At 42.0% G+C, this 25,216-nt stretch overlaps 2 protein-coding genes across 4 annotated transcripts in view; both read left to right on the top strand.

Annotated features, from left to right (window-relative positions):
• The window catches only part of dclk1a (doublecortin-like kinase 1a), a 50,462-nt gene extending 29,051 nt beyond the window's left edge, over positions 1 to 21,411 (top strand). For 2 of the 3 annotated variants that reach the window (XM_023416586.2, XM_087176717.1), the window contains 12 exons: positions 2,412 to 2,506; positions 10,484 to 10,565; positions 11,676 to 11,848; positions 12,411 to 12,530; positions 15,203 to 15,349; positions 16,285 to 16,418; positions 16,555 to 16,632; positions 16,803 to 16,899; positions 17,008 to 17,088; positions 17,190 to 17,303; positions 17,552 to 17,625; positions 18,943 to 19,109. In XM_023416586.2, the coding sequence (XP_023272354.1) occupies positions 2,412 to 2,506; positions 10,484 to 10,565; positions 11,676 to 11,848; positions 12,411 to 12,530; positions 15,203 to 15,349; positions 16,285 to 16,418; positions 16,555 to 16,632; positions 16,803 to 16,899; positions 17,008 to 17,088; positions 17,190 to 17,303; positions 17,552 to 17,625; positions 18,943 to 19,000 (1,253 nt within the window). In that variant the 3' untranslated portion in view covers positions 19,001 to 19,109. Of the gene's footprint in view, positions 1 to 2,411; positions 2,507 to 10,483; positions 10,566 to 11,675; positions 11,849 to 12,410; positions 12,531 to 15,202; positions 15,350 to 16,284; positions 16,419 to 16,554; positions 16,633 to 16,802; positions 16,900 to 17,007; positions 17,089 to 17,189; positions 17,304 to 17,551; positions 17,626 to 18,942 lie in introns of all 3 variants that reach the window. The other variant, XM_087176718.1, reaches the window with a different exon arrangement.
• A 1,183-nt stretch (positions 21,412 to 22,594) lies between these two features.
• On the top strand, positions 22,595 to 25,181 carry rfxap (regulatory factor X-associated protein). The gene is made up of 4 exons (XM_023416615.2): positions 22,595 to 22,659; positions 22,754 to 23,311; positions 23,616 to 23,726; positions 24,218 to 25,181. The coding sequence occupies exons 2-4, from the start codon at positions 22,883 to 22,885 to the stop codon at positions 24,317 to 24,319; spliced, it is 642 nt and encodes a 213-aa protein (XP_023272383.1). The 5' UTR covers positions 22,595 to 22,659; positions 22,754 to 22,882; the 3' UTR covers positions 24,320 to 25,181.
• Positions 25,182 to 25,216: the final 35 nt, after the last annotated feature.

Here is a 25,216-nt window from a genome sequence, read left to right on the forward strand (position 1 = left end):
CTGCTTATCTCACCATGTAGCCATGTGAAATTTAATATGTAGCCTATGTATCATCAAGCACATCACACAGCTGGAAACGGGCAGAAACACAAGGTGCTTTTCCATATTCACTGCCTGCACAGCTCACTTGTGAGGTCTTGTGAGGTCTTGTGAATATCCATGCATGACAAATCTAAAAAGAAAATCATTCATTTGGCAATGGCTTTTGTCCAAAGCAACTTTAAGTGCGTCTTACTGCACTAGACTCTAACCACCAACATCAAGACTAATGGCGACTGGCTCTACCGCTGCACCCCTGCTCCAGACTTAATTCATCTCTTCCAGAACATGAACTTCTTATGTTTCAGATTATTGAACATCTCCTTGTTTTCAGGCTTTATTCTACCTCTACATGACCTCACATCTTCTGAATGCAGGAATAAGAAAAAGCCCCAAAGGCAGAGCATGCTGCAGCATTGCTTTTTTTTTTTTTTTTTTTTTCTCCAGCATGTATATTCATCTGATTCTGCACTAATCGCTCTCGAATTCTCCCAGTTTCACTCCTATAGTTCAAGTTTTAAATCTCTGCACAGTTTTCCTGGAATGGAACATATCAAATAATAGATGTATTTTATTTTTCTTGCTTCTACCCTGCTGTCTGTCCGTCTCTCGCTCTCTCTTTCTGCCTCTCTGTCCCCGGTGCGCGTCAGAGTTTGCGCAAGCATCCTCCCCGCCTCTCCGTGTAGTACAGCTCTGCTCCATCTCTCCCATTCACCACAGTTTACTATCACACTCGGGCGGAGCGCGTTCAGAGGTGCTGTTCTTCCTCTCCTCCCTCTTCCTCTTCTTCTTCTTCTTCTCTTTACCCCGCTTTGGATTATCACTGTGTTTTTCGTCATGCTGGAAGTGGAAGGTAGGAACCTCAAAACAACGCGACGTTTTATTCGGCTTATGTGTGAAACAGCGTTTGTCATTTTCCCTCCCGGCAGCTCAAACTTTAGCCTATATTTGTTCCTTTCCTGGAAAGTAGGTTACACTGGTTGTTTGTGCTTCACCGCTGATGTGACTTTGAATATCATTGACTTTGTGAGGTTGTGATTTTTGTAGTAGGGGAGATGTCTTTAAACGTTACCCGTTGTGTAACCGGGAGGAGTGTCTGTCTGTGTGCGTAACGCTGATGCTGAGTTTCATCAATGAAGATGTCCAGGAATTTATTGCTCAGACAAAAGCACTTGAGCTTCTTTCTTTCTTCGTTTTTTTTGGGGTAAAATACGAGTCGCTCCTCTCCGTGGCAGCCGGTGCTATTTTAGTCCGCCGTGGGCTTCATCTTCTTTGCCTTGAATAATTCACAAAGTTCTTTGATCTCCGCAGGGGAATAAACATTAAACAGTCAAGGTTGGACCACTTATATCTCCCCCACAGGTTTCACTCCTCTGCTGCATCGCGAATAACGGGATCTGAAAATGTTACTGCAAATTAAATATTGTTTACAAGCAGCAATACTTTATTAATTATAGGCTAATACATTAAAGCTTACAATTTTTTTTTTAAACGGCCGGGGAGTGGCAGGAAATAGGAAACCTGGTGGTGAATTTTATTTATTTATTTTTTTTAAATCTACACTGGATCTATTTTATCTAGATTTTTAGATTCCATCTCTGTGAGGATTGGGTTTCATTTACCATTTGTATCTCCAATCACTGCTGCTTCATGGAGTTGACTTGAGTTGAAACTGTGCCTTGTTGCCAAGAGACAATTACCCATATTTTCAGTCCAACGAAAAGCGGGCTCATGTTGGAATGTGTGCAGGTTAATGATACTGTTAGGATTTTTTTTTTTCCCAATCTAGTTTTTTGCTTGACCACACACAGGATTCGGGCGGAGCGTTGATTAATCTAATGTTCTTGTTTAATGAGGTGATGCCACTGGGTTTTTTGGTGCTGTGCTGCAGCTGGAGAAGTAGACCACGCTGAGGTCACAAGTACATTAAACGGGATGGAAATGAGGACAGCCTGGTGTTGTAATGTTGACTTCCAGCCATGCACTCGAAGCCTAGAACATGATGTGATTATTAGATGCACACATGAGGCTCAAGTATAACTGGCTTGTTTCACAGGGAGATTTAGAGCAACAGGGTTTGTATTTAGTTGGAGCTTATTTAAAAAAAAAAAAAAAGAAAACCAGTTTGGACTTCAGTGCTTGTTTCCTTTCTCTCTTCCTCCCCCTCTTGTCCTCCTCCTCTGCCTCATTCATGTGAATGGATGGATGCTGAGGGCGGAAGTGTGGGCTGCTGCTAGACACTCAGAAATATAACAGTTCTAGAAAACGTGTATTCACATCGAAAAGGATCATCTATTTCAATATTTCTCTCTCTGTCTCCACCCCTGTCTCCCACCCTGCTCCATTTCCCCGCCCTCGTTTTCTCCCTCCAGTGAACGGGACGCCGGCCAGTCAGCTGTCCACTCCTCACTCGGGAAAATCTCCCAGCCCCTCCCCGACCAGCCCGGGCAGCCTCAACCAACGCCGGGTAAGACAAGAATGCACAGGCACACACAGTCACACACACACAGTCACACACACACACAGTCACACAGTCACACACACACACACACACACACACACACACACACACACACACACACACACACACACACACACACACACAGTCACCCCTTAGCATTTAGTGACACTAAATCTATAACACATTCCTTCTATGTTCTCAGGAAAAGGACAAAGCTGTGACTGAGCATAGGCCGACCACATCTTAGAGTTGCTAGAACACGAAGGAACCACAGCGTCCCAACATCTTTATTGTCCCAGAAAGGGGCGGGTCGTTGACCTCTGACCTCACACAGTGCTGCTCTGGGGATTCCAAGAATGGCAGGCTCATGTTAGGATCCTCTAATGTTACAACTTTCATCCAGTGTTAATAGATTTCAAGGGCAAAATTCCCCCTTTTCATGCAGATTTTTCTGTCACATCCCCCCCTACATGCTGACCTGTAGCTCTTTGTTCCTCACAGAGAACTCCACCTGCCTTTGGTAGCCCAACAATGAATGATGCTTTCACTGACTTTTAGAGAGATGACCCGATCTGTCAAGTCAGTAATTTGTGCAATATCAGATCTAAAGATGAGACTGTCAATTGGCCTGCTCTGATCCTCGAGCCTGTTTTTATTCTGCAAAAATTGGTTTGCATCCCTTGTTAGCTACCAGGCAGTGCTTTGCTGCATGTTAGCATAAGAAAAGACCCAGACAATACTGATCTTTTTTTTTTTTTTATCAAGTCGTGTCATTTTGTACATGTCCTATTGTGTAAAAGATTTAGAAACACATTTTATACTAGTAAATTTGATTATTTCAGCCATTTTCCCCCAGGTACTCAGTTATTGGCCTGGGTTTAAAAAAAAAAAAAAACCTGTAAAAAAAAAAAAAAAAAAAAAAAAAGAAATCTAAATTTACATCTGTTGTTCTGTAGATAACAGGAGAAAGGATCTGAGATACAAACTCACTATGTTCTCTGTGAAGCTTGTAGTTCCATTGTGCAGAGCAGGAGCATGCAACTCAAACGGAAAACCTTGAATTCCATAGTCGAGAGGCTGAGTTCATGGAAAGGCTGTTGTGTGTGTGTATTCAACATCAAAGTATGTACTAATCCAGTTTTTGACGGCGACGATGGGCAGCTTTTAACGTCGGCCTCAATCCTAATCACTTCCCCAGTTTTTTTTTTCTCCCCCTCACATGCAGCAGCAGCAGCTCTGTAATTTGCAGGAGCTCCTAAGCCTGTTGCTGATTTAGTTCCTTCTCCATCATAAACAAACATCTCACACGCTCACTTCACCTCTGCCCGCACACAGACACGCGGCAGTATGCAGCATGTGAACCCGGAATGCATCCATATGAGCTCCACCACCTGCATGTGTCTTGTGCTCCTCTCCAGCATACCGACTGAAAACCCAACAGCAGGGGTGCAGGCGCAACCCGATTGTTTGTTAGGGAGGGGAAGTCAAGAATGTGGCTGCTTTTTAATAGGACACAAAGAAAACAGTGGCTGTGAATTACTTATGCACACAAATGAGCGTGTGTGTGTGAGTGACTGTACACTAAAACCAGCATAGCATACAGAATTCATTTATCGCGCTCAGCAGCTTCAGTCTGGTGCTACTGTACATTTGATTTGCCAGGGATGAATGGATGGTGGAGAGAGTGTGGCCCTCAGGCCTGTGAGTCCATCAGTGATGGGGTTGTATGGATGTGATGTGAAAGTCAGCCGGAGACAACAGGAGCAGATCACATTTGGGTTGTATGGCTGCTGAGAACAGGACAAGGTGCGCTGGAGCTTCCAGAGTCATCAGTATAATGGAAGTGGGTCACCTTAGATTTCCGTGTTGAAAGGGAAGGAGGTTTATAAACTCTCTGCTTCCCGCTGAATGAATAAATGTGGGGCGGTTAATGTAGATATTTTAAGTAGTCAGTTTCTGCTGCTCTGTTCTTCCCTCTTAGTTCAGAGTGCGATCCTGAACAGTCTGGGTTTGAGAGGTGAAGGAGCGCTGAATGGATGTAAAGAGAAAAAAGGAAAAACTAATTCTTGCCCCATCCTCTCCACATTCATCCACCCACTTTCCTCATCAAACATTAGCCCTCACAAATTATCTTTGTAGTGCAGTCCCTGACCTCAGCTGTACAGCAGTTAAATACGAGTTTTACACAACAACAAGTTGAGTGTGTATTTCTGAACCGGAGATTATTCCCGGCTTTGTGCTCGTTGACACGCCATCCTAAGCCTGCAAAGGCTTGGCTTGAAGGAAGGGAGGGAGGAGGCCTCGCAGCCCATTATCTCTCGTCTCCACTCGGCAGCTTCACACTCTTCAGCCACATTACGATGTAATTCTCTCCTGCACTTCTTACTTTCTCCATCCGCCCTGTTAGTGACTCTCCCCCTCTGTTCCTTCCCTCCCTGACAGTTTCTAATTTCTCTCTCACTCCAGCTTCCATCCATTCTCACTTACCCCCAACCCATCCCCTCCCCCTTCCTCTCACTTCCCCATATGAAAGAGTATTAACTTCACAGGGAGAAATTATATTCCATCATTTCCCATGTAGATTAATTCTAAGCTTCTTTGAGAAGTTCCTGGCATTATATTTTCACATTTTCTCTCCTTCTGCGTTCTCTGTGTAAACATGCATGAATAATCACAGAGTACACAAACTCAAATCCTGTTATTGTTATGCTTACAATGGCAAATTTAACTCAATCTTACCAAGCCATCAGTCAGAAATGACCCTTCTCCTTAAAACGGAAGCGTGAATTTTAACATCTGTGTTCTTAAAAGAACATCTGGGGCTCAAAAATAGCCCAAATCCTCTGATATTTCAGCCAATAAAGCACAGAAAGCCTCCACAAATCCATTTCCTAAGCAGCGACAGAGCCTCAGTGACCTACTATGAATGTTGCATTTAAACAGCTCACCTCTCCGGACCCTGCATTTAAACACTTAGAGGCACTATGCTGCCTGAAGTAGGCTGCTCGCACGCTTCAGACCATCATAACCCATTTCCCCGAGCAGATTATACAGACATAGCATAGCCCCCCCCCCCCGCTTTCACACATACATAGCTGCACGCGTACAGAGAATCACTGCTACATCCATGTAGGCTTCAGAAAAGAAACACATTAATACATGAAATTGCTATTTGTGAAGTTTTACACAGTTGGTTCACACTAGTATGACCCATTTTTATGAATTATGAACAGAAGCATGAAAAGATGGTCTACATTCATGAAGTCTTCCACCCCCCCCTCCTTCTCCTTTGTACTTCTTGTGGCTGCTTTCCTCACTAAGAGCACCATAGCCTTCCATATTCATATTCATTATTAAACTGACAGACACATGCATTTTGTTTTCTGTCAATGCCTGGTGTAAAACACGTACCGGATTAATCGAATGGGCCGGCGAGGTCGCAGCTCTTCCCCTCTCTGTTTACTCCATTAGCTGTGAAAAACACCAGACAGGGAAATAAATCATTCAAAAAAATTTAAAATTAAAAGAGAAAAAGACAATACACAGAGAAGTGACTGACAGACTGAAGGCAAGACAAACAGATGGTCTATGATTCTAATACACCAACTGTGATAGAGTCAGGTGGCTGTTGGTGTGAGTGTATGAGAGAAAGAAAGTGCTAATTGTTAACCGTAGTGTGTCACCTATATCCACCTCTCACCATTGAGTTGTTCGTGTGCACAATCCATTGAATTGCATGCTCCATCTCTCATTCTTACTGTCCATATTTTCGTGTCGGGTGATTCATAATTAAATTAAGTCATTGTGTGTGAGTGAGTGTGTGTGTGAGTGAGAGAAAGAAAGAAAGAGAGCAGACTGAAGAAGAATGTGTGTGTGTGTGTGTGTGTAATGAATTTGTTAATTATCGTCTCATCTCATCCATGTGAGTGTGTTGTTACTAAGGGTTGTATTTGTTATTTGTCTGTATTATATTTCCTATTTCATGTTGTGTTGATGTCATTAGATGACTTGTTCCTTTTTCTTTTTTGTTTGTTTGTTCCTGTGACTGCCACAAAGACTGGCTGCAGCACATGAGGAAATGGTGCAACAATGGCTGTCACTTTAAAGTCTAAACAGTGTTTCTTGAACATTTTGTTCTTTAAAACTTAAGAAAGAAATGATTCCAACCCGGCTCATGTTTACATGTCTTTACATATTGATAACAATGAAAGATATGTAAATATGAAAATTGTCTGTGGCAAATATTTGTGTATTTGATAATCCGGTCCGTCATCTACACGTTATGATTTCCTGATGTGAGGCTGCCAGCTCTTCACGGCTCATTTGTTTCTGTTTGTAATTTTCTTTCATTAATGTATTAATTTCCATTTGTTGATGTCATTAAATTCATTGTCATTTCATTTTCATTTTGTGCTTTTTTATTTATTATTATTGTTAATATTATTATTCTCATGCTCTTCATTTGTGTTCATTAACAGTTGTTCATCACATACAAAAACAAACACAAAGATCATTCACAGTAGATGGTGGATGATTATGGTGATGATGATGACGATGATGGTCTTTTTGTACACATTTATCAGTTGGTTCTCCTTTGTTAAACTTGTGTATTCAGCAGAGCAGAGCAGAGATTACAACACAAACACAGTCCCAGGGGCGCTTTCATTGGCTCTGTCCCACTGCTTCTGCCCTGGATTGTTTTTTTTATTTTTTTGTATTTGGATGAGGCAGCAGCTCAAGTCTCCTTCCCCTTTTTAATTTTCCCTAAAGCATTTAATCACGTTCCTGTGATTTCCCAGGATTGCAGTCCATAAGGACCGTGATTAGAAAACTTCCCTGTGTCCAACTGGCAGACCATAAAAACCGAATCGCCCAAACAGCGTTGATCTCTTCAGACGAGAGTCAAATTGATTATTTTTCCTGTCTGTCTAGACACCAAAATAAGAGCAAAGAAATATTACCTCCTGTACCTTGTGTTCTTATGAGAGACAGATGGAGTAGGGACATGGGATAAAACAAAGTACCCCATTTCTATCAAATCGTATTAGATTTTTCCCCACTGAAGCAAACAACTAATAAATCCTGCTTTTGCTGGATATTGCATGACAGTGAAAGTGACAAGAAATACCGCTGGAGGAGGAAGAGGTTTGGCTCCCCCCAGCTTAAGGGACGGACAGAAAGAAGGCTTTAGGATGTGTGTGTCGTAATCAGATTCAACCAGGGGCATTGAGGACAAGGCTAGCATTACTCTTAAGTTGCTTATGTAAATGTGTGGTGCATTTTTAATGCCGAATTCCACAGTTGACGGACTTCCTTTTCAAGCGCAGCATAAATCATCATTTCTGCTGCCACACATCTGCTTCTGGAGATGATGCTCCATGTTTAAGGTCAATCATGAACATCCTGTTTAATTCCTATTTATGCGCTGATCAGTATTCAGCCGCTGAGTGCTGCCCTTGCGGGTTTGAAGAGCAGTGGCTCCAGCCATGATGTAAAAGGTTTGTCAATTGTGTTTTTTAGCGGTGTGAGTCATAGCCAGAGCAAAAGTGTAGAGATGTGGAGCTAGAAATAGTGTGTTTCGTATTGTGCAACAGGGAGAAAGCGGGACGGTCTAACAATAACAACACAGTTCCTGCCAAATCCAATGATCAATATCAACCACACCAGACTCCATACATCTTTCTTACCATCTCTCCGTCTCCCGTTCTGTCTGTCTCTTTCTCCCTCTTTCTCGTCACTCCATCTGTCTCATATAGTTTTTCGCACAGGAAAAAGAGACACAATGTTCATAGAAGGTTGAACCCACCTCCCAGCCCGCAGACAGGAAATGGCCATATATAGGCTTCTGTCTCCACACTGAAAGTCTCATAAGCTGCTTCTCTCTGCTCTCTGTGAGCAGTTTCCATAGCAACAGTATTTTGTTTCCCTCGGTGGCAGGAAGGGAGAGATAGGGAGTTCAAAATGAGAAAAGCGAGTAGACGACGGGGCTGGATGTGAGATAAGGGCACAAGAGAAGTAAATATATGAGTCAGGATGAGAACATAAAAGTGCACAAGAAGGATGTTTTGGCGACTGAGCTCAGGAGGGTCATCGGCTTTATGGGCATTAAGTCGGTTTGCTTGTTCCGGGATGTGCTGCCCGACCAAAAACAACATTACATAAACCGAATTCAGCCTGACTCACAGCTCCACTCACCTGGGTGGCTTTCAGGTCACAGCAGCACAGATGAGTAAAAAAGAGCTGACAGCTACTTGGGCAGAGATATAGGGCAGCTCAGCTCTGTAAATAGTTTTCACATCTAAGTCATCATGATGGGTGGCCTTTTCCTCTCTGACAGCCAACTCTCCAGGCTTGCACCGCAGTCCCACTGGACACCAGAGAACAGAGAGCTTCACATCAGGCCTGGGTGAAAGAGCTGAAATCAAACATGAAAAATGCTTTAATTTTCTGGAATACACACAGATTGTAATCACACACAATTTCCTTCATTCTATGACCCAGATTTGTTCCCAGATAATATTTTCACATTGTATAGATGTTGATATATTTTCATATGTTGCTGGAAACTTTGTTAAATCAGAAGAAGAGGAGAAGAAGTTTAAGAAGTTTTGTTTTGTAAACTTTAACCATATCGTAGTAATGTACTGCTAAAAAGTACATTACACCATAGCTTGGTTGGTTAATAACAATGGCCAGCATCCGTTTCATCAGCAGCATCTCCTCTAAGGAGTCAGGACTGATCGATGTGTGAATTTATGTCATCATGTGAGCGCCTTAAAAAAAACACATCTGGCTCCACCTGTGCTTAAATGATGAGAGGTGAAAGGAAAATGTATCATCTGCTAGTTTAGAGCTGGTCGCTGTTAAGCTGCTGATGCACTTGCTCTCTCAAGTTGCACACAGAGAGCGGCTCATGCATCACACACATACACAGTGCAGACCATTTACAGAGCAAACTGCACTGGTTAATAATTCACATCTGCCAAGGGGCTGTGCTTTTATTTTAGAAAAACCTGTGATGGCCGGGCTACATGTGCCAGTCGCACCTGTGGGATTTATTTGAGTACTGGAAACCTTGCAACCCCAAAGGTCCTTCACTACCTTGTCTCCGGGACAGACTGTGAGGCAGGAGAGGAGGATTTTGCCAGAGGGGTGGGGGTTGGGGGGGTAGAAACTGAAAAATCTTACGCAAATAAAGAGAGAAACGAAGCATCATCAAATTGTCCAAATGTAGTAAAAGAACGTGAAACCATCAACAGGTTTCGGAGGAAAGGAAAGGAGTGGAGAAAAGGGTAGATTCTCATTTACAGTCCCGACTAGATCCTTGCTCCCCATCCTTGTTGCTTCCATGACAACCAGACAGAGGGTTACGAGGTGGAGGGCGTAATGAGTTTTTGTCTTTAGATAGATGCAGACGCCGCATCTCAGCCGCTCTCTTTCCTCCTAATGACCTCCTACTTACCGACCAGATGAAAGGTAGTATTCATCCGCCTTTATTAGTGTCACCCAAACCTGCATTTTTATGTTTTATTAAAGATAGTAGTGACGAATGAAAGGAAGGTGCAATTAGACGAGAATTACTTCAAGTTCTGTGAATGGAGAGGAGCTGATTGAGATGCACTCTGTCTGCAACTCACACACACACACACGAGGTGGTTTGCTGGATAAGAAACCGGTTTATATTCAGCTGAGTAGCTTAAGTAAATCTGTTTTAGCTACACACACCACAGGCAGCACAATACAACAGACGGACATGCAAACACAAAGACAGACATGAGGATGTTCTCAGGATGAGCTGCACAATGTCCCTTTATTCTAATTTTGGATGTAAGTATTTGTTTCAGCTGGGACTGTAGCAGAAGGGACTGTTTAATTGTATTTTGTTGAGTGTAGGTGGATTACAAACTATTTTGGGAAACAAAAATTTAAATAATTAACTTCCTCTTGACGTCCTGCTCTGTCTCCTCCTGTCCCTCTCTGCAGGGGTCGCAGGGTTCTTCCACCTCTCTGTCTTCCGCTAAAGTTTCCAGCTCAGTGGAGGACGGGGATGGACTCATAACTGAAGGTGAGGGAGCGTTATGACAAAAACATCCCATCGGTCCATCAGCGGGCAAAGGCGATGTACTTGCAAATATCATGCATGTCTGAATCGTGTTCATGACCTTTGAGGCGGCTCGCTCTCTCTCTCTCTCTCTCTCTCACTGCATTTCTGTGTTCTTCTAATTTGTACATCCTGTTCTCAGCACGCCGTCGTCTCACACCTCTCCCCTTCTCTGGTGTCTTTCTTCACCCCGCCGATTCACTCCATGAAACTCTAACACTACAAACAATGCAATGCTGGTCAGTCGTTAGACAAGAGACAAAGCAGTCACTCAATCCACTGAACTAAAATAACACCAAGAATGTTGTTAACCAGGTGACATTTTATCTTTTTTATTTTAGACTCAAGTCTTATAAATCGATGCATGAATTAATATTTGACTCATTATTCATTGAATATATTCGCATTTTGATTTACTAGTTGGTTCCGCATTTACTTTTCCATTTGCCAGTTTGATTACCCTTTGCAGAGCACTCTGCAGGGCCTCAGTGTGACATAATGTCAACTGTGGGGTGTAACAAGAGCTCACTGGCTTTGAAACTAAATGATTTATAGCCGATTATACCTATAAGTTTACATTTACTTTTAATAAACTATATTTTTTAACAACTTCTGCTATCTTTATGTTTTTCATTATTCCCTTATACAAGTTCCTTTCCAACAGCTTTACCTATTTGTAATATTATTAATCCCACATTTAGATTCAATTACACATCAACTATCTATCCATCTATCCATCCATCCATCAGCTATGCCACTTATTCCATCTTGCTGTGAGGCAACAGTGCTAACTACTGTAATAATATAATAATAATAAACTTTATTTGTATAGCATGATACAAAATTAACATAAAACATTGTTAAAAGCCACTTAACTGTGTTGTCCCATAGGCATCCACTAACTATTAGCCATTACAGTTACCACAACCCATGCTATAGCCATTAACTAGACGCTTAATGTCCTCTGTACTTACCTGTGTGTATACTATGAAGTCTCAACAGTCTGGAAACACTGAGCCGAACAAGTGTAAATGATCCTTCGGCTGCTCTAAACCTCGTGCTCCCTCCTTGCAGCTGAGGTCCTAGTCGACGAGGTTCCAGCTGTGCCGTCCTACATATCGGACCGCTACAAGGTGGGACGCATGTTGGGCGATGGCAACTTTGCAGTGGTCCGAGAATGTGTGGAGCACTCCACGGGACGGGAGTACGCGCTGAAGATCATCAACAAGGGCAAATGCAGAGGCAAGGTAAATGAACCTCTGCAAACTATGACTCCTAAAGCAAGACAGTACTGTACAGGGACACAACACACAAGATGCTTTACCTAAATGTTACTGGTGTAAAACGTAAGTAAGTGCACATAAATGAGTTGTGTTAAAAACTGCTGAAGTATATTAACACAAAGACGCTGTCAATAAAACTAGCAAACAGCAAAGAAAAACTAAGACCTAAGAAAAACATTAAAGCTCAGTCCGATCAATATCTTAAATAATTGAATCCAGTTTTACTGGATCAAGACATAAGAGAATATTTAACCTCCAGTAGTGTAACTTAGCACCCCTGCAGTGATGAAGAAGTGTACTACAGGGTGTGTCTGTACACTGTGACATCACATTTGGGTGTGGTTACAGATGCAACACACTTCTGACACACCCATTACACCGACGGATGTGGGACAGATTTGAAACTTTCAACCTGAGAGGGCAAATAAGACACTGATCTTCACCTTCATTAAGTTGCTCTTTAAGACGGTATTCTTTTAATTTTGTTTTTCTTGGCTGTAAAATTCATTTTCATTTTCTGTTCCAGGAGCACATGATCCAGAACGAGGTGGCCATCCTCCGTAGGGTCAAACATCCAAATATCGTCCTGCTCATAGAGGAGGTGGACACTTACAATGAACTCTACCTGGTCATGGAGCTAGTCAAGGTGTGTGGTCGTTGTTTGGTTACTCTTTATTTTTATCTTGTTGTGAGTCATCTGCTCCGGTTAGTGGCAGGCCGAGATGTTTTGCCCAACTCAGATAATGGTTACTACTGTTCTGTATATATATGACAGTGATCATTATCTCCAGTTTGAGAGCAACAGACAGGAGCATTGAGGCAGAATCCGCGACAGAGACAGAGCAGCAACATTTCAGCCGGTTGAAGCTAATGATGAATTCCAACCAGTCACACATTGTGATATCCGAGAGAATCCGTCTATGGCCCGGAGCGCTCATGTGTTCACATTCTTCATTCTCTCTTGCTCTCTGAGTCAAGAAATATTTGTGCATAATTCAGGAGCCAGGAATGTGATCCATCTGTTCGTGTTGTGGTGTGGAGTACTACAGAATATAGATGAGAGGCAATCTGTGGGAGAAATGTGTGTACGTGTGAGCGTGTCCAAAGTAGGAGGATCGAGAGGAGGCTCTGCATGAATGAGGTGGAAAGAGTCACTGCAAGAATGACTGGGACTGACAGAGAGAGAGAGAGAGAGAGAGAGAGAGAGATGGGTGCATCGCGCAAGATGGATATAGTGCAAAATATAGCTAAAAGTATGTGGTCCACATAGTTTTGTCGCCTTTTGCCTGGTACTACTTTTGGCTTCGTTACTCAGTTTCAACTAAGGCAAAACTAAATGCTACAACACACAATGATATTTTAGACAATAGCGTGTGTCCAACTTTAAGGCAACAGTTTTGGGAAGGCTCTTTCCTCTTTCAGAAAACAACACCCATAAAAAAATGTTTACATTTTAAAGGTCCCATTTTGTGTAAAGTGATGTTTCCATGTGAGGTCTAGGTTCTTTATTAATACTGTGAAAGTATCAAAGCGCTCAGTGCACAGAGAAATGCACACGGCCTGTATTCAGAAACTGAGCCTTAAAACGAGCTGTCAGGACTTCTGTAACTTTGTGATGTCACAACAGAGCAGTCACCGCCCTCAGCCATGCCCCAAGCCCCCGCCAACCGTGTTTATCTGAAATCTGCTATATTTTCATTTGATCACTAAGAAAACAGTCAGCCAATCAGAAGACAGGCTCTGAGCGTCACTTCGGATTGGCTCACCAAACAAACTTGAAAATGGCTTACCTTTAGAGGACCCACAGGATAACTCACCTTACTTTTCTTCCTTTTATTCTCAGTCCAGTTTGTTTTGATACCTTTAAAGAAAAAAAAAATTGTACACAAAATACATTATTCTCAAAATAAAATACATCCACTCTTATTTATTTCATTAACAATAAACCATACTCTCACGTTTTTTGTTTGCAGTGTTATGCTTAAATAATCCAAAATAATTGTTTCATCCCCATAACTCATGAGTCATAATCAGGTAAGAGTAACATTAAAACAGTAGGCTCTTCCAGAAATGCTAAAGACTGTTTAAAACAGTTTCTAATTGGTGAAACCTTTATTCTATTTGTGAAAATGTAAAAAAAAAAAAAAAAAAAGGACATTTCATTGTTTTTGTTCTACATCTAGCTAAACCACATTAGACCAAGTCCAGATGTAAAACCACTCCACTCAGACTTATCAAATGTGGTATATATTATTCCAGAGAGTCTACAGACTCTTTAAAACACGGTGTGAGAAACTGAGGCGGTGAATCGGAAGCTAACTTCAGCGTCGTCATAAATCAATCAAACAATGCCATTCATGCTGCTCAACATAACACATCAATCATTTAATATTTATCTAAATTATGTAACACGTCTACACCTAAACTAAATGGTTGATAATGTTCATTTAATCCATACCAGTGGCGTCTTTCTCTGCCGAGATGCTAATAGTCCACACAGGTGTTTTACCTGTCTGTGATTTGTTTTCCCCATGAACACAGCGGTGCGCCGATTTAACACTCCGTGGGGAAAAAAATGAAAGTGAACCTTAATTCCGCCTCTCTAAGTAATCAAGTAATCTAAGTATGAACTCAATATTAATAACCATGCTTTTGAAATGATGAAAGATGTTCAACAATCAACATTTAGGCGTTATATCTGAGTGTCCACATACTTTTGGCCACATGAGAGGAGGCAGAGAACTGCAAATGCATTGCTTAGTGACTGAGCCGGTGGGATTTGTCAGGTCTCACATTTAAATAACTGTTGCTGTGCAGGTCGGACGCTTGACAGTGTGTCTGTGAGACTGTGCAGGGAGAGAAAATATTCATCCCTATTTTAAGCCTCTGTTCCAGTTAGTCCACTCAGGGAGAGAGACACCGAGAGGATCGGAGAGAGAGAGAGGGAGAGGCAAGAGGAGGGCAAGAATCAGACAGAATGAAAAATATGAAACTGAGACAAAAGAAAAAGCCAGGGAGAAAGGAGGAAAGGTTGAATTAAAGGGAAAAATATTCAAATGAAAGTGAAATATTAAAGACAAGGGGAGGAGATGTTTCAACTAAGGTGAGGAATGAGGATACCCGGTTTACCCTTCCAGCTGCTGAGCAGACGAAAACTAAGTCTTCTAACTTTTAAGCCGAAAACTTTTTTTTTCAGCAGAAAAGCAGCTGTGAACAGTTGGAAGTTCTCAGTGTGACAGCGCCAGAGAAACTCACAATTGTGACATTGTTCCTGTTACTGACAGCCCATCCATCCATCCATCATGATTTTGTCCACAGGGGGGAGATCTGTTCGATGCCATCACCTCTGCCAACAGATACACAGAGAGAGACGCCAGTGGCATGCTCTACAATCTGGCCAACGCCATCAAATACCTCCACAGCCTCAACATTGTGCACAGAGACATCAAACCAGAGAACCTGCTGGTGAGTGGGTCTGCACGCGTCTGCACTGTACATGCGGGTCATATAACTTGCCGCAGTGTAATCTTCTTTCTGAATGAGCAGCGAAGTAATATCACTCACTCTGGACTCTGATTAGCAGAGCAAAAAGATGACTCATCCCTGCTGCCCTCACACCTCCAGCACACTCCTTCTCCAGCCTCCCGCATTTGTGCGTTCCCTCCCTCCTTCTCCCTTCTGTTCGACCTCCTCATTGTCTTCTCATCCTCCAACTGCTTTTCTTCACACCTTAAAAAAAAAAAGATTGTGAGACTTTCTCACCTGCAGTTGCTTTAGAGACGTTTCACTCCAAAGCTAATTCAGTGGCCTCTGTTGCCACATTCACCCCTAACTGACCTGAGAAGGTGCCCCAGCTTCTTTTCCCGTGTTTCCGCTACTCTGCCTCCCCTTCCCTGCGTTCCAGCTGGTCCAATGAAATAAGAAGTGTTGATGCTTTATTGTTAAAGGTCCTGATTTAGCATGAAGCATATAACAGGTGGACAAATACTAGAACACCTGGCACAGTCTATGAAAACCTTACAATCAGTATTACTTCTGTTAACTGTGTTGTTTACAGTTTATTGAACTTCATGGTCAATTTTTAAACCTGTATTAGAAGATTTTTTTTTTTTGCACAGGCTGTAAACACTGACATATTATCACCGTGTCACGTTAATATAGTGAACATCCAGGAGACACAGAGAAACATTAGCATTCACACAGTAACAAACCCCCCCCCACAAATTCAGCCTGGAGACACTGAAAATGAAGAGCTTTGAATGAAGTTTTACAAGTACTGCTTATGCAGCTGCAGAGAGAGGAGTTGGTGGTCTCACAGCCCAGATCATACTCATCTCATTGCAGCCATCAAAGATCCCGCATTTAACAGCATCTGTCATGTGTATTTTCCGTGTGCTCAGGTGTATGAGCATGCAGACGGCAGCAAAAGCCTCAAACTGGGAGACTTTGGTTTGGCGACCGTGGTGGACGGACCTCTCTACACTGTCTGCGGGACCCCGACATATGTAGCACCTGAAATCATCGCAGAAACAGGGTAAGAGCGTCATGCTGCAGAGTTTGCAGATTGCATCGACACCAGCTACTCCTTTATTGTGATGATTCATTTTTATGCCCAATGACCTTTTGTATTATTGCTAAGAAATCTCGTCCATTTCTTTGTCTTTGTGCAGGTATGGCCTTAAGGTGGACATCTGGGCAGCTGGAGTCATCACCTATATCTTACTGTGTGGTTTCCCCCCCTTTCGAGGGTAAGAGTCCACTAAGTGAAATTCTACTCTCACTTTAGCTGCTTTTAAAGTCATTCTTGAAATAATATGGCACCCAGGGATTTGTGTATGAGTCCCCCTAAAGGTTGGTAATAATACTGCATCTTTACCCCTGTGAACACTGTCAATCAGAGTGGTGTCTTTGCTTGCAGGAGCAGTGATGATCAAGAAGTGCTTTTTGATCAAATACTAATGGGACAACTAGAATTTCCTCTACCGTACTGGGACAATGTGTCAGAGACGGCCAAGGTGAATATCTGCGTCCTCCGTGGACATCATCTGTTTTTGTGTGTCGTGGAGGAAATTCACTTTATATAGAGGGAGTAAAAACTCACTATTGTTTGCTTGCTGCTGCAGGAGCTGATTCGATCTATGCTGGAGGTGGAGGTGGATCAGAGATACTCTGCCCTCCAGGTGCTAGAGCACCCTTGGGTCACTGTAAGTTTTGTGTAAATTGAGCACACCCTCACATCTACTCAGTTGCGATATTTTTCCCATAAACGCTGAATCTTTTTCCCCTCCTCCCTTGCTCGACACAGGACGAGGGTCTATGTGAGAACGATCATCAGTTGTCAGTAGCAGGGAAGATAAAGAAGCACTTCAACACCAGTCCGAAGGTCAACGACACCACTGCAGGAGTATCAGTCATTTCTGTAAGTCACTACCACTGGAAACTACTGTACCCATAAGCCAACTTGTCCTACAGATTGTTTGGTTCATCTAAAGTTGTTACACTAGGCTAGATTTCTACAGAGGTGTGTAGTTTTCTGCAAGTTGGTTTTCAGTGCATTTCCTCTGCTTCTTAAGACGGATACGACTCTCTGAGTGAAGTATTGGTCTTTTTGTTATTTCTGTTGAACTGGTGTTTAGATTGATTGTGCTGGTTTCTCTTTGTGTTCAGTTGGATGACAGCTTTTCTATGCAGAGATCTGGGTCATTGGATTTCTACCAGCACCCGGCCATGTATTGGATAAGGTACGCCGGGTTTCCATAGAGACACAACTGGGTAGACGGTCACAAACCAGCGAGAAATCAAAACAAACCAAAATAGTGTCTCTGAAATTGATGTGGCCCCCCCCCCCCCCCCCCCCCCCTGCGTGCTGCCCTGCTGACTGGCTGCTGCTGTGCTGCTCTGACAGCTCCATGTTGTTGTCTCTGCCTTGTGATCTTTGTGCCCGGCCTTTCGCTTTTCTCCTTTCATCCCTTCGCTCGCCGCAAAGCAGATTTCATACAGTACCTGCATCGCTGTCGTCTGTCTTTTGCTCAAGCCTCACCGTCTGTGTTGTGTCGCTGCATATCAGTGTCTCCTGGATTTCTGTGAATAACATTGTGAATGTTTCTCCTAAATGTCTCCGTTGCACATGTGCTATAAAACAAAGTAAACAAACTGATGTTGCTGAGGTTTTCACTGAGTAACACTCACTTTTTGTTTACGCTATATCTTTGTGAATGCTGCCTTTCCAAAGAAATAACGCTGTTCCCTGTTCCTTTGCTTGTCACAATGAATTTCACTGATTTTTATTTTTTTTTGCTTGATGTGATGTTCCCCACCTTGCTGCCTCTACTAACACCAGGACTTGCTGTTCAGCTCCTCCCGCCCCCTGATGTTTGACTTTATCCACTGATTTATGGAGGACCTATAGAGACGCATGGTTATAAAGGTTTAGAGTTATAAAGAAATTGATCAGTTGATATTTACAGTAACTGGACTTTGGTAAGAGGAATTAATAATTGACTTGAAAGAATTAATAACAGATGAATGCATGCAACAATTTCATGCATTAGTCGAGCGTTATAGAGAGATTATAAATAACAAAATGAAGCAATTAATATAAATTAAATAGATGATTAATACTTAAATAAGGGGCTTTAATTTGGACATAGACACAATCTTTCAGCCTATTTCTTCTTTTGACCAATCAACCAAACAAACAAACAAACAAAAAACACCCCACATTGCCATGAAAATGACAATGGAAACGGAAATGTGAATGCAGTAACAACAGAAGATAATTAGAAATAAAAATAATTTATTTAATTGAATTATGTGATATGTGATAAATATATTATTGTTGATCTTTTAAGCTTTATAAACCTAATAAACCCCTTTATTAATTTACTCTTTTTGCTTTTTTAAATCCCTCTCATAACTGTCCGATTAAATATCAGATAATAACTGAATGGATCCATGCAAGGCTCTCCTGGTCCTCCATACTGGATCATGCACTGTGCTGCTGGATCGCAGCAGCAGAGGATCTAATCACAGTGTTCTCCTGTTCCTCCCTCACTCAGGCCACCCCTCTTGATAAGGAGGGGCAGGTTTTCAGACGAGGACGCTACCCGGATGTGAAGCCGCTGCCTTTGCAGCTGATTTCGACGGTGACAACAGTAACAACATCGACAACTAAAACTCTATGGGCGGAGCCTCCCAGTTGCCTCCCTGGCCTGCCCATGGCCCCTCCCTCTCTGACCCCTGGCACTTGCTCTGACCCTTCCCCGAACCCCAGCCTCCCATCTGACTCTGATGACATCTCCATCAGCTCGGCCAGCACCGTCTGCTCCCCCAGCTCGCCCTTCTAGAGAGGAGGCGGAGGGGGGAAGGAGGAGGAGGTGTGCAGAGGAGGAAGAGGAGGAATGCAAGGAGAAGAAAATCCTCATCCAGCTCCTCCCTTTATACACGGAGGAGGAGGAGGAGGAGGAGGAGGAGGAGGAGGAGATGTCAGCTTCCCCACACTCTCTCATCTAAGGCTGGGGGTGACTAGGGGAAAACTGTGGAGGGAAAAACGAAAAAAAAATTAAAATTAAAAAATGGAGCAAACTTTTATCTCCCCTGAATCCATCTTTCCAAAACCTGGAGGAGAGATTGATCAAAGGGTAGACAGAGGCAAAAAAAGATGGCAGAGAAAGACTAAAGAGGCAACAAAAAAAAAACAGGGATCATGAGGAAGAGGGAAAAGGCAGAACGAGGTGAAAGACTTTTGTTTATTTGTTTTTTTAACATTCTCTCATCTGAGCACATGTTACAGGGCTCAAGGAGCGAGAAAGGGCGACAGCGTATTGTTCACCCTTCAGTGATGATCCGGGCTCAACATGGAAACTTCCTTTTGGTGGAGCAGCTCTACAAGGCAATATGAGAATATGGACCAATGTTCATGTTTTATTGAACCTTATTTATCCATTCTTTATTCACTGCATTTTTTGATATGTATTTCCCTTTTTTTCATAAAGGATAAGTGTTTGACTTGTCCTAAGAGCTTGGTGGAATAAAAAAAATGGAAAAGTGTGTAGAAGTAGAGCGCAGAAATTGTGAAGTAGGCAACCGTAGACTTTGACGAGCAATGTCATGATGGGAAACGGGAGGTGAGGAACGTAGAGAAAAGGACTTTTTTATTACAAAAATGTGTTTTAAAAAAAAAAAACAGTGTTCACTGAAAATGATATGCGACAGAAACAGATCAAAGATTATTCTGTGCTAAACAGTATTGGCGTTGCCTTCCTGTAATGTTGGAATGCAGTGTTACAGTTTACATTTTACACAGACTGCTATTAAGACAACGGTGCAGTGGATTGCTCCTTGTAATTCTGTTACCTGCTTCATTCATCACATCTCGATACGCAAAATTCAGCAGCATCCGGGTGCTCGTGTAGCAAACTCAAACTAATTATTTCCTCAGTCCACACATTTTCATATGTCATATTAACCTTGTTATTTCCTGATGCTCATGTACACATTTGAAGCCTTTGTTTACATTTTTTTCCCCCAACACTAAAGGCATATTTCATCCACATATCCCAGCAGTAAAGAAAAGTGTAATTGTTGTACCACTTGTACGGGGTCTGGAGGAATGTTTTAGGTAGTAAATGTATACATTTAACAGTTTATGAGGACTGCCTATTTGCACAAAAGTACTGTGGTTTAGGTGCAGTCAAACAGGTCTGAGAGAAAAGTCAGCACGGATGCCGGAGAACCAGCAGCACTCTTGGAAAGCAGTACAGTTAAAAGGATTTATTTCAGCTCTGTACAACCTCATTCATGGCTTCATTTATTCAGATGAAAGCATGACAGACATACAGTAGCCTATTCTTATATTAAAAAAAAAAACAGTTTAGTGATGAAGTATTGTTTATATGTTATGTAAATAACATAATTTTATTTATTTTGATAGTTCACAATACAGTATATTTCTTTACTAGTAGTAAGTCTACGAGAACTGTAAAAAAAAAACCAACAAAAAAAACAATCAATCATACATGTGTGTCAGCAAAGAAAAAATAATCTAGAGGAGATCATCAGGTCGAGGTGAAACTACAGTTGATTTGAAGAAGACTGTTTCAACTTGGCGTTGTGGCACTTAGATGAATCTGCACAAACAAGAAGAAAATGAGACCTCCATCTTGGCTTCTTGTCAGAAACTGGGAATGATGTCACTTCCTCTGCAAAAGCAACCAGTAAAGGGAGAAACCAGGGGAGGGCGAGAAATATGCAGAGCGATTTCAGATTTTTTTTTTTTTTTAGCAGATGATCTCCCTGCAGTCGTCACACGTGTCTGTACGTTTCTGTATTTATTCCCATCATCACACATATACAGTAATGTGCCGCCATATTGACCAAAATCGGTATGAATTTGTTGTGCTGTTGAAATTCACATTCTCCAGCACATGGGGCACGTGGTTTACCAAAGTGTTCTCACAGCTGCACCACAATATTACAATCTGTTGCAATACCAATACCTGTACCTCTGTTCAACAATGGTCTATCAATAATAGTAATAATTAAAATATGTTTCAAAAACAAGTTGTCTGTGTCTTTTATAGAGCTTTAAGCTGATTTAAGTTGGTGGAAGATTTATAAAGACTTCAGTGGCTTTGCACCCGCCTTGCTGTATGACTAGATTAATGGCCAGATGTGCAGTACACAATCCCAAAATCTCAGCTGCATACAGATTTATTTCATTGTAAATTTGTCCTATCAAAAACATGCATATACTCCCACAAAGACTTGTTTTTTTAAGCTGTTGTTAACTGTTATCTGCTGGGGTGGCACTTGACTAGAAGGGTAGGCCTACTTGTTATATTTTCATGAATCCCACAACAGTTGTGGCCAGAGATGTGGGATCCAAAATTGTCTGTACTTGACACGGAAGGTGCTCAGAATACAGGTGGGATGATAGAGTAGAAACAGCTTCATCAGGCTTGTTTAGTCATGGAAATTTGTTGCATTACAAAAAAAATCTACAGATATACAGTAAGGAATAACAGCATAAGGTACAGCTCAGCTTCAAGCACAAAAATTGTCAGAGGTTGGCAGGTAACATTTGATGAAATCAGGTCATGGCATCAACAATACATAATAAATACATTTTCCCCCTGAAAGATCATCCAGTTTAATGAGAAGAGAATATAAGGAACTCTGACTGAAGATTCAGACAGCTGTGTCTGTGCCTTCCACTATAATCTTGCCAGCCATATTCCCACAACTTGACAGTTTATTTCTATTCTTACCTGCGAGAACACCAGACCAAGTTGTAAAGTATCTCTGCCTCTAGAATAACTGCTCACTTTCAAAACTTTCAGCTTTGTCAAATGTTAAACTTTTGAAAATGCAATCAGTTATTTTAGTGTCCACCTTTCAGCAGTGACCACTGCCTGAATAACCATTTATTAACAGCTGCACACTTTGGTATTGATTATCTGGGTTATAATTACAGTTATTAAAACCCATCAATACAAGGATTGATGCATAATTTCTTCTTTCATATGTAAATGTTTTACTTAAATTAAATTATGAATACAGGACTGAAAAAACAACAACTTCTTTTTATAAAAGATTTCATGACCCTCTTCTTCCAACAATATGTAATACCATTAATACAAACCGCTCATTGTGAGGAGGATGCATATTTTTGTTTGACCACCAGGGGTCAGTCCCACACTTGGAACCAAAGCAGCGAAGAAGAAATCCGTGCTATTTTAAATGCAGCGAGAGCAGTAACCCCTGGAAGTGTGACGGTAGGCAGTTACAAATCATCAAATTTATTATCTATATCAGAGTGTATTTATGATATACTGCCTTCATAAAGCAGCCGAACACCTACTGTTACAGGAACCCGGGTGGCAACATGTCAACGAATAGCTGTATCAGCTAACGTGAGCTGACTGCAAAGGGATGGTGGTTAGCTAGCTAACAAGCTAGCTTGCTGCAGCAGCTGCACTGTTTTCGTACACCGCAGTCATGAGCGAAGATGACACTTCAGCATCAGCAAATAAAGACAAAGACTCCACTCTCCTGCTCACGAAAGACGGACAGCGCTACTACGTGAGTAAGAGCGGAGTGGTCGACAGCAGAAATGTGATAACGCCGCACGAACCAGAAAACAACGTCTCCTCCTACGACATGGACGACCTGGACGAGGAGAGCGACGTCTTGGACACTTCTGATCCCAGAGACAGCGCCGCCAGCCCGGAAGAGCTCAACGACGAGGAGACCTCGGAGGGTGACAACGCTCCTAAACAGTGCACTTATGAAGGCTGCACGGAGACCACGACGCAGGTGGCCAAGCAGAGGAAACCGTGGATGTGCAAAAAACACCGCAACAAGATGTACAAAGACAAGTACAAGAAGAAGAAAAGTGATCAAGCCATGTCCAGTGGGAAACTTGATGTAAGGTTCAGCTTCATAGATAGTTTAATAGCTAGAAGCTTTGATTTGAACCTATCATGATGTGACAGAGACATCCCATATAGACCCTTGAGCACACTTTTAAGTCAACCCATGACAGATGACTGGAGGAGTAAAGAATTTAAGAGGTGTGACCTCAGTTTACAATTCAGTTTACGCTCCCAGGGCTGACCTCACTGGCTCATGTGATTCCCTGGCTCTGTTTTTCCAGACTTTATCATGAAGCACAACAAACAAAACTCCCTCAGTGAGTTAATTACTTGTTTTTTTTTTTCGTGGTAATCAGGAAAACTCAGAGGAGCGGCCTGTGTCTGTGAACAAACAACGTCTTGGTGCCATGGGGGACCGGCCAGCTAGACCATCCCTGATAGAGCAGGTCCTCAACCAGAAGAGACTGGTAGGTTACAGTTAGTCAGATTGGTCGATGATTTTCACAATGGTGACAAATTAAAGGAAAAACTGGCATGAAGCATTTGCATTTCTTATTTTTCCTCCTATCCTTCATTCAGGTTTTTCCTTTAATATGTCACCCATGTGTGTATGATTGTCCTTATTCTCACTGCTGCCTCTGCTGACTTTTTCTCTTGTATGGGAACTTTTAATTGGTTGCCTTACTCAAGACTGCATGGTAGAGTTTGGCTGATCACTTTGTCCAAATGACTTGCACACATTAGCTAAGTACCTAAGTGAACAGGTTTGACAGCCACCGTGTTTCATTGTGTGTCCTTCCACCCACACTGGGAGTGGAATCTATGTGAATAGAAAAATTTGGCTCAAGGCTTTCTCTTCCCTACAAAGGGAGAAAAAGACAAGAAAGCTTTGGATCTACAGACATATTTGTTGTTGCGTTTTGCACTGAAATGTGTGTGTTTATGTGTGTCCTTTCAGTCACTGCTCAGGAGTCCAGAGGTGATCAGCTTCCTTCAGCAGCAGCAGCAGCTCCTGGCCACACAGAGCCGCAGCCAACAGCAACAGTTCCAGGGTTGCTGACACCGGCTGCTCAATGTTTTACCTTACTATTTGTAATGTATAACGAGCACTGCCACTTGATGCATAAATGTAGTAACCATACACTGTTAACATGAACTTCTGCAGACAGGCTGAAGGTGTGGTGAGACAGGTGGACTGAACTAGGCCCAGGCTGACCATGTGAAAAACCATGTCTGGTGCTGTTTATGAAGTATAATTTCTTAAATACAAGACATTTCTTTTCATATTAACTTATTGTTAATTTACATTGTAGTTACACCATCAAATCCCACTCGTTCTGTTAGTTATTAGTTATAGGAAGGCACTGTATTATAATTGTCCAGTTGGAGTTGCTCAGATGTTGTCGCCAAAATAATCATGAGCTCAGTTTCATCCTCCTGTCTTTTCCGTTGCTTTTAAAAAAAAAAAAAAAAAAAAAAAAACAACCCAAGACTAGTTTATTTCTTTGTTTTAGTGTCATTTGTTTGATACTTTTCTGACAGTTTCCTCTTCATGAATTATTCTTCATTGTGTTTTTAATGTTTTCTTTTGAACATGAAGTGTTGTTACATGTGACAATCAGTTTGTGTAAGGCATGTCTGTAGCCTCTTTACAGTCAAGTGGGGGCTTTCAGGATGTGTGTGTTTAACAAAATTTTTATATAATGCTTGTGGTGCTATTGCACAGACAGTGAATTGTAAGTGTATACAAAAAGGAATACAAAACGAAGTGGGATGGGACGTATATTGGTCATGTTGGCTCTGCTGTCTTTGTGGCAAGGAGATGCTGTGTATCTACTGTATGTTGTTCCTGTGTTTTTAAGATGAAGTGTGTATCCCCCCTGCTGTGAGGATGAGACTAAAATTATGTTAACATTGAGAAATTTCTCGCTATGTGATGCTTTGTTTTTTTAACATG

This window comes from Seriola lalandi, unplaced genomic scaffold (assembly GCF_002814215.2).
Source record: "Seriola lalandi dorsalis isolate HSWRI2012SDOR001 ecotype SW California unplaced genomic scaffold, Sedor1 jcf7180002054567, whole genome shotgun sequence".
NCBI classification, from domain to species: domain Eukaryota; kingdom Metazoa; phylum Chordata; class Actinopteri; order Carangiformes; family Carangidae; genus Seriola; species Seriola lalandi.

What these genes read in the sequence shown, in the direction of transcription:
- rfxap (XM_023416615.2), top strand. Translation starts at nt 22,883, where the DNA reads ATGAGCGAAGATGACACTTCAGCATCAGCAAATAAAGACAAAGACTCC. An exon ending in TGTCCAGTGGGAAACTTGAT is followed by an intron (nt 23,312 to 23,615) that starts GTAAGGTTCAGC and finishes CGTGGTAATCAG; the next exon opens with GAAAACTCAGAGGAGCGGCC. An exon ending in TCCTCAACCAGAAGAGACTG is followed by an intron (nt 23,727 to 24,217) that starts GTAGGTTACAGT and finishes GTGTCCTTTCAG; the next exon opens with TCACTGCTCAGGAGTCCAGA.